General features: G+C 41.4%; 1 protein-coding gene across 1 annotated transcript in view; it reads left to right on the top strand.

The window, feature by feature from the left end:
• Window positions 1-920: 920 nt before the first annotated feature.
• The window catches only part of NR3C1 (nuclear receptor subfamily 3 group C member 1), an 88320-nt gene continuing 80404 nt past the window's right edge, over window positions 921-8836 (top strand). The window contains exons 1-2 of the mRNA XM_077326947.1: window positions 921-1190; window positions 3321-4505. Coding sequence (XP_077183062.1) covers window positions 3331-4505 — 1175 coding nt within the window. The 5' untranslated portion in view covers window positions 921-1190; window positions 3321-3330. The remainder of the gene's footprint in view (window positions 1191-3320; window positions 4506-8836) is intronic.

The following is an 8836-nucleotide window of genomic DNA, read 5'->3' as shown; positions in this document are numbered from 1 at the left end:
ATTGTCACAAAAAAAGTCAGAGTGAATTGAAAATGCCTTGACCAGGTCTTGTCACCAGGGCTGGCATGGGGAAAAGGCCATTTGGCGTGCACACCATCTTACTGCATAGTTCTTCCCCTGCTTACTTCTGCATCCTAATCCTACTCATGTCAGAAATAAGTTCTGCTAAATCGAGTACTTTACTTTGAAGGGTGCAAAGGCTCTCACTGTCTGGCTGGTCCCCACTCAATGCACATTCCCTTGGGGAGTAAAAACCCCTTGGAACTTTCAAATAAACACGGTTAAGATCGTCTTCCGCACAACGAACATTTTCTCTCTCTTCCGCCACTGCCAAACGTGAGATAGCAATCGTAAGACGCGCAATAAAAGAAAATGAGAAGAATGTTTTTTAAAAAGGAGGAGAGGGAGAAACATGCAGAGAGGCGCAGGAGAAGAATGGTGGGCAAGGCAGAGCGAAAGCAGCAGTGGAAGGAGAAGGCGCAAGAGGCCCTAGTTTGGGGCTGCAGTTGCTGCTCTCAGTCAACAGGTTGCACCGTTCCCCCTCGGCAGCCCCGCAATGCGCGCACCCGCCGGCTTCTTCCCCGGACGCGCTCTATGCTATGCTGCGAGTGGCCAGGCGAGCGCGGCGCTGCTTCCCCTCCTCTGTGCGTCTCTGCTATCGACTCCCTTTCCATGTCTGGGGGGGAGGCGGAGGAGGGGAGGGCGGGGGGAGAAGGAGGAGGAGGAGGAGGCGGCAGCTGCTGCTGCTGCTAGCGCCGCCGCCGTCCTCCATTTTGTGGCTGGGGCAAGCCGTAGAGCCGAGCGCAGACGGACTGGCTGGCAGTCGGGAGGGGGAAGGAAGGAGGGAAAGGGGGAGGGCGGGGCGCTAGGAGGGTATGGGGAAGGCAGGGGGGGCAAGGGGGGCTAATTCGCTTTAATTGACTGGGGAGGGGGGCGCGGAGGAGGAGCAGGTGAGGGGCGAGTGGCGCGGCGCGCGAAGGGAAGGGGGAGGGTTGGCCTCCCTCCCTTTCTTCCTTCCTCATCTGCAAAGGGGCGGCTGCTTCAGCCCCCCCCACCCCACACCCAATCCCGTCGCCCCTTCACTCCCCTTCCTCCTTCCAGTCTTCGCCAAGTTGTTTATTCGCCTCGCTTCTGGCCGGAGCCATGGAAGTTGGCGGGTAGAGAAGTCCCCAGCGCCCCCACTCGATAAGGTAAAGGGTTTCTTCTTTTTTTAATGTCTGGGCGGGGAGGGGTGATTTTCTACTTCGGGGTTGTGTGTCTTTCGAAGGGAGGTGCATAGCGGAGGAGGAGGGCGGTGTGCATTTTCTCAGAGGTCACCCGCCCCCCCCCCTCACGCACACACATCGCGAGTAACCAGCTTCTGCTGTCTTCCTTTTCTCCCCCCCCCCCTTCGACCCAGTGGTTTGGGACTGAGCCTTAAGGCCGGGGGGGGGGGGGTCTCGCCTGTCGCCTCCTCTCATTTTGTCCTGTAGTTCAACTTTTAGCCCGTCTGCGTTAAATTCGGCTGTGGGAGAAGGGGTGTGTATTCGGAGGGTTTTTTTTTAGTGTTACCGTGTTTCGCAACCCTTGGGGTCTAATTTTAATTCTTTAAAGTCATGTCTGGTATAGCCTGGTCTCAGGGAAAATTTCCAAGGGGCCATTAATAGTTCGTTCTCTGGCCTTCGGTTCTTCCCCCCCTCCACACACGCGCACTCTGTCCTTCCCGTGGAGAAACTGACATTTCCGATGTATTTGTTTTTATAAATTATGTATATTTCTAGACAGGCCGTTTAACATTTAAAAAGATAAAGGCCTTGCTCTTCGCCCCATTTCTTTGTCCTTCTTTCCTTTGCTTCCACCTTAAAAGCAATTTGGCGGGCCCGAGGGATTGGAAACAGCCAAGGGAGTTAAAAACTCAGTACTTGAAGAGTTTTTGTAGCAAAGGGTTGGTGTTATTTTGCAGAAGTGGGCGTGCCAGCAGAATGCTCAACAGGTCCCGACACATTTCTTTCTTTGAAAAAAAAATCAGATCTGCTTTTGGTAAAGGGGGCGCATTTTAGCTCACAAAGATCGTGCTTAATTTTTTTAAAGGTTTGCAGTCCTATCATGTGACAGATTTTTTTTTCTCCTGAGGCTTTGTCTGTCATTTAATAGTGTGTGTGAAAGTGAGACAGAAACTTTTCAGTTCTTAACTGTCTTTTTTATGACACGATGGTGCCATGGCAAAAAAACCCCCACTGTTTTTACACAATTTCTAAAGAAAGTATTGCAGGATCAAATAACTAGCTTTGATTTTTGCTTGGTGTGTTTGTTGTTTGGTTTGAAGGGAGCACTCAGGGAAGGGTACATAATGCACCTTTTTGGGGAGACCTAATACACTCCCCCAAGGACAAAGGTGAACATAAACCAAATAAACATTCAGAATACAGGTTTCATTTTCCTTTCACCTTGTGAACAAATAAGGATTGTCATTATAAAGGCTCAGCTGGTCAAATTTGTCTGATCAATTAATAATAGGAATTGAAATTTTCTGCACAATCATACAGTAGCTTTTGGATGGAATAATGTATTTGCTTTCCTCCAAGCAAATTCACATGAAATGTAACTAATTTGTTTAATAGTATGTTTTAAGTACAAACAGCTTACTTTTCATGATGTATTTTTAAATAGCATTTATGGAGATCATAGGATATGTAAGAGTAATTTTTAATATTTTTCAGTAATTATGCCCCTATACCATTTGAAACTTAATTTGGACCAGAGTAAAATAAAATGAGTTGAGTGCTACCTTGTTTCTATATTTTTCTCTCCCCCAGCGTAACAAGTAGAAGCGGAAAGGAGAGCAAAGTTTGGGAAGTTAGCTTGCATAGTAGTTAATACGGTGTTGTGTGGGGAATTTTATTCCTGGTGGATGAAAGTGTCAGTTGTTCCTTTTGAAAAAGCATGTAGAAGTTGTACTGTGTTCTTTTATTTTTCCTCTTGCATTAGTAGTCGATGGATCAAAAATGTGTAGAAAAAGTTCTTGAAATTAAAAGAAATATTGGTTATCTTTGGTTATAAATAGAGATAATATCTACATAGGCATTTTTTTTGTGTCATCTGGGTGTGTATGTGTACAATCCAGTGAAAGATGAAGTAAGATATTCTGAATGAGTAGTTTTTTCATGTATTAGACTATATTGTAAATTGAGAAAGTAACTTAAAATTACATTGCCAAGATCTCACATTACAAACTTTATTTTTAAAACAGTAACATTGGAAAATAATATGCGTTTTTTAAAGTATTTGTCACTTGTCAAGTTTTGAGCTAACAGTGGATATTTCTCTTCTTTTGGAACCAGTATTAAGACAATGGAGTCCAAAGAATCACTAAAGTCCACAGGGGAGGAAGTGGGGAAAAGTGTCCGTTTCCGTGACAAAGGAGGACTTGTGATGGACTTTCCTCCATCCTTTAGGGGTGGCGCTCCTGTCAAGACTCCAGCATCTACAGCTCCTTTGCCTGCCTCCTCTCAGTCTGACTCCAAGCAGCAACCTGCTCTGTGTGATTTGTCAAAGGGATTAGGAAGCAATGCACCACAGCCAGATCTCTCCAAAGCAGTGTCGCTGTCAATGGGAATATATATGGGTGAGACAGATACAAAAGTGATGGGAAACGAACTTGGATTTCCACAGCAGGGCCAAATCAGTCTCTCTTCTGGAGAAACAGATTTCAGGCTTCTGGAAGAAAGCATTGCAAGCTTGAATAAGACCTCTAGCTTGGCAGAAGGCTCAAAGGGTACAGCATCTCTGGATGTGCCCTTAGAGCCTGGGTTCCCAAGCATGGCTGGTCATGATCGCACTTTAGAGCAAGGAGCTTTAGTGCAAGGCCAAGTTGGCAGTAATGGTGGCAACTTGAAGCTCTTTTCTGAAGACCAAAGCACCTTTGATATTCTGCGGGATTTTGATTTGCCGCCAGTTTCTCCTGGAAAAGAAACAAACGGGAGTCCCTGGAGAATGGACTCCTTGCTGGATGAAGGTAGCTTGCTTTCGCCTCTGGGTGCAGATGAGGGTTTTCTCCTGGAAGAAAAGGATATTGAGGACTGCAAGCCTCCTGTTTTGCCAGATACTAAGCCTATAATCAATGAGCGTGGGGATATTTTGCCCACCCACACAGTACAGATGCCACAAGTGAAGACTGAAAAAGAAGATTTTATTGAATTGTGCACCCCAGGGGTTATAAAGCAGGAAAAAATTGGCCCAGTTTATTGCCAGGCTGGCTTCTCTGGTTCTAATGTGCTTGGAAATAAAACATCTGCCATTTCTGTTCATGGTGTCAGCACTTCTGGAGGACAAATGTACCACTATGACTTGAATACAGCATCAGTCTCTCAACAGCAGGATCAGAAACCAGTTTTTAATGCCATTCCATCTCATCCTGCTAGTTCAGAAAATTGGAATAGGTGCCAAGGATCTGGGGACGATGCTCTTACTGCAATAGGAGCTTTGAATTTTTCTGGAAGACCTGCCTTCTCTAACGGATATTCAAGGTAAGAAATCTTTTCTTTTTCATTTATTACAAGTATATAAAAATAGTGCAATAATATTCCTTAAATTGATAATCAGTTCTAATTAGTTACCTGTCACTTTAGATATGTTAACACAATGTAAGCAGTAAAATTGTGGTTCATTAGATAACAAGTCAAGCTTTAATAATTGTGCGATGAGAAAAAATAAGATTGAATGCAAGACTATATTGTATCTAATTCAAACTAATCTTGAACTACATTCAGATGGATTGAACAAGTAAAGTTGCCTTTTCTCAAAGTAGTGGATATTCAACACACAGTTTGGTGGGTCGTCATCATAAAGTTTTTGAATTATTTAACAATTTTGTATTGATGGTATGTTGACCTGCCAATAAACATTAATAGTTTGGGTGGTAGTTTTTATCTACAGTATTTAAAAGACACAGAAGATGTGTGCAAGCCAAATTAACGTTTGGTTTTAAAGTTGAGAATTGAATCATAGTAAAATATTTTGCTGATCGCTAGCTATTTGAAATATTTGGGTTGGAAGTTCCGAATTTTTTTTTCAGTTGACTATAACTCTAGTTAAGCTGTAAATAACATTCCATGAGGCAGGCATTTTGTGGCAACCTTAAACATATGAACGTAGTTTTTAGAAAATGCTAATGCTTTTTAAATGGAGGACACATTCTTGCATGTCTAAAATTTGCTTTTGAAACGCTAAGTATAATGCTGCTAATTCCTTTTGGGCCCTCATAATTTCTTTTTGATGGTTACATTAATATCTGAATTAAAAGTCATTTTGTTGTTGTAGGAAAGCAGTTGTCATATATGGTGTTCCTTTCAATCGAGGAGCATAGTAATATTTTTATTACGATTCGAACTTGCTAGGCCAAAGCCTGCTTCTTCACATAGGATGTAGACCGTCTAGCTCAGATAAAAATGAAATGAGTGTTCTCTTGAATTTTGAAAATTGAAGTGTATATCTAAAACATCTCAAGTTATAATTATTTTATTTGATAGTTATTTGTACAGCACAGGGCAAAATGTCTGAAAACGCTAATTTTGAGAATTTTAATTTAAAATTCCAGGTATTGCTACTTATAAAATGATATTAAAAGCAGTTAATCTTAGAAAGTTATCATTTTGAGGAAATCAAGAAATGTTGAAAGCAACTGTCAGGGTTTTGATAATGAATATTTAATCTTCCAGATGGGAAATAAGATCAATAATCATACTTAGGATTTCTCAACAGAGAAGTTATAGCTAGAATATAGTTTTATGAAGGTTGAGTTTTAAATTGGATAGCAACAATTGCTTGACCGGCAAGGAAAACTTTAAGTTGGTACAACTGGGAGTATATGATGGTCTCTCATGTTTTATATTATAATAGGAAATAGAAACTATTAAATGAATTTTCCCCCTTCTAACAATTAAAATTAATGAATGGTAGCTGTATATTGAACTGGTAGTTATCCTGTCGTTCAGCATGGTTCCTGATCTGAGCCACCAAACTATTGTTTGTGATGGTGGTTGTGTGATAGCTGTAGTTTTATGTGATGCCTAAATTGTCAGATCATAGCCACATAGTAGAGACAAGAGTGTTGAGTAGATAGTAAATGAAAGGAGGCAAACATTTTAAACTAATTTTTACGTCTATATTTTTGGAAGCTGAAAGTACTCTGTTCTGAAATATTTATTAGTGCTAACTATGGTTTAGTGTGATGTCTGAACTGTACATTGTACATTTTGACTTGATCTAGAAGCTCTTATCTGCACACATAGCCATTACAATAACACCTTCACTGACATAAGGAGCAGCATGTGATACATTCTTCTGCAATTACTTACTAGTGCTGGTACCTACCATTAGTATAAAACTTAGAAAAATCAAATTAAATATATTTAGTTGTTACCTGGAAAAGGTTGAATAACAGTATAATGAAGTGGGGAAAGTGAAGGAAATGGTGAAATAGAAGCAAGGAAAAGCAAGAGGACTTAAGCCATAATGTACAAAGGCAGGTATTGCTATAGAATATTTTTTGTAAATGTTTCAGGAATAATTGCTTTAAGTCATCATAATAGTGGAAAGTCTTCCCCATCACACCTGTGTTTTTAACATGGTTGCAATGACAGCAATGTGTTCTCAGTCACTGTGGAGAATATAAGGGCTTCCATACTCTCTGAATATATTGTGCACCAGAAGATTTAGAGATGTAAAATTTAATTATTGTGACCAGAAAATTCAGAGGTGTGAAATTAACTATAGCTTATTCTGGGGTAAAAAAAAAACATTGTTCACACTTTGGTTGAAAACCTTTATAATAAGGGATTCTTCTGTTTAAAAACCATATTGAGATCCATCGATCGACTTCATAGAGTAGAAATGTGATGTGGCATAGTAGTAGAACATCGGATTGGGATGCAGAAGGTCTCAGGTCTGATCTCTAGCATTAGCAGGTAAACGGACCAATCAATAAGCGATGTGAAATCCCAGAGAGCCCCTGTCAGCCTAAGTAGACAATAGTAACATTGACGAACGAATGGTCTGATACAGTATAAGACAGCTGCATTAGTACAACATACTGTGCATGAGCAAAGGCCACTGCTGTTGCCATCTGAATGTAGGCTGAACACAGAGCCTCCGGTATTAGCCTTGAAAGGGCTCCAGGCTGCCCTGGTTATGAAGAGTCCCTCACAGTCCAGCTTTCTTAGTACCAGTAACCTTTACCACTGGAAACATCTCTGCCTGCACCAGTAAGTGGCAGCAGCATCCATTGTGAAACATGTGTGTCTGGTTAACTGACCTGTTTCCAGGAGATCAGAGCCTGAGTTGCTGTGATTCTGAGGAGAAATTGCTGACTACTAACTGAGGCCTAATCATTGCACTCACTGTCGAAGTCATGGCATTTCAGCTGGTTTCTGCGGGACTCCAGGAATTCTTCCATGAGATAAGTGGGTTCACCCTAGAGTAGGTTGCAGCTTCCCAATTACAATGACAGCTGCAATATCTTGGTCCTGCCTGAGGAGTTGCCAATTTCTGTATAACAATGCTACCCTCCCACAGTTTCACAGGGGGGGGGAATGTATTATGCACTATAATATAATTTCTAAATATTGTGAGACAAGCTCTCCAGATTTGCCAAGCTCTGTGAGGCAGTTTTTGAGATTTAAAGTCAATGTCATCGGTTACAATTCATGTAAGAGATGCATGATTAAGTCGTCATTTTTGTTTATATTGAAATACAAAGCTGTATAACCTACTTTTCCTGAGTAAGCTCTCCCCAATAGCTTTAGTTTAATAAAAATAAAGAAATTAAGATATCAAAATTGTTTAACATTTTCTATTCTTTGGCTCAGAGCAAGATAATTCATGCCATAGTATTTCCCATTGTCATGCATTTGTGGGATAGTTAGTCAATGAAGAAAGCAGAGAAGAAGAAAGTAGGTTAGTTTGAAATGTGACGTTGGAGGAAAGCTTTACGGACACTGTGGACTGCCAAAAAGACAAATAAGTGGGTTCTGGATCAAATTCAGCCCGAATTCTCCCTAGAAGCTAAAATACTTTGGTCACATTATGAGAAGTCAAGAGTCACTGTAAAAAGCAAGAAGTTGAAGGCAGCAGGAAAAGAGGAAGGCCTAACATGAGATGCATGGATTTAATCAAGGAAGCCATGGCCCTCAGTTTGCAAGATTTGAGCAAGGCTGTTAAGGACAGGATGTTTTTGAGGACATTAATTCATAGTATTGCTACAAGTTAGAAGCAACTTGACAGCACTTAACACATGCACACAAAAGCTTTGGAAGAATTTGCAGATTTCATCACATATAATATGCTGTTTTTCCCTAAGTAGGATGAAATAAAAACTGATGAATGAATCATTGTCAAGTATCCTCAGCAATATTTAAGGTGGGGCTAGGGACTTTGGAAAAGCTTTGCTGAAAAAAATGAGGGTTGACAAAATGACTTCCCCCCCCCCCCATCTGAACAGTTCCTGCTTTTCAAGAAATAGAAATGACTGTGCCATGAGGCAGAGCAATTTTAGAAAACAGGCAGTAGGACATTATATAGTTCATAAAAATGTATTAAATGTAAGAGGATAAGAAGAAATAGATGCACTAAGTTTTTGAATTATGGAAAGTACAAGTGGGGATCCACAAGTCTTGTGGGGGGGATTCGCTTGCCCACTAGACTAGCCACTTGCAATGCTGACTCCAACTTACCCACCCGGCTTGTGGTGGGAGGCAGCTCCTCCCCTGCACACCCAACTGTAGAAGAGAAGGGGCAATGGGAGGGTCAACACCAGCAGACCAAAGATTAAGCAGCAACACCTTCCTTCCTTTTCCCCACC

This window comes from Paroedura picta, chromosome 3, assembly GCF_049243985.1.
Source record: "Paroedura picta isolate Pp20150507F chromosome 3, Ppicta_v3.0, whole genome shotgun sequence".
NCBI classification, from domain to species: Eukaryota; Metazoa; Chordata; class Lepidosauria; order Squamata; family Gekkonidae; genus Paroedura; species Paroedura picta.
The sequence above is the reverse complement of the archived record's forward strand: the minus strand, read 5'-3'. Positions and strand labels throughout refer to the sequence as shown.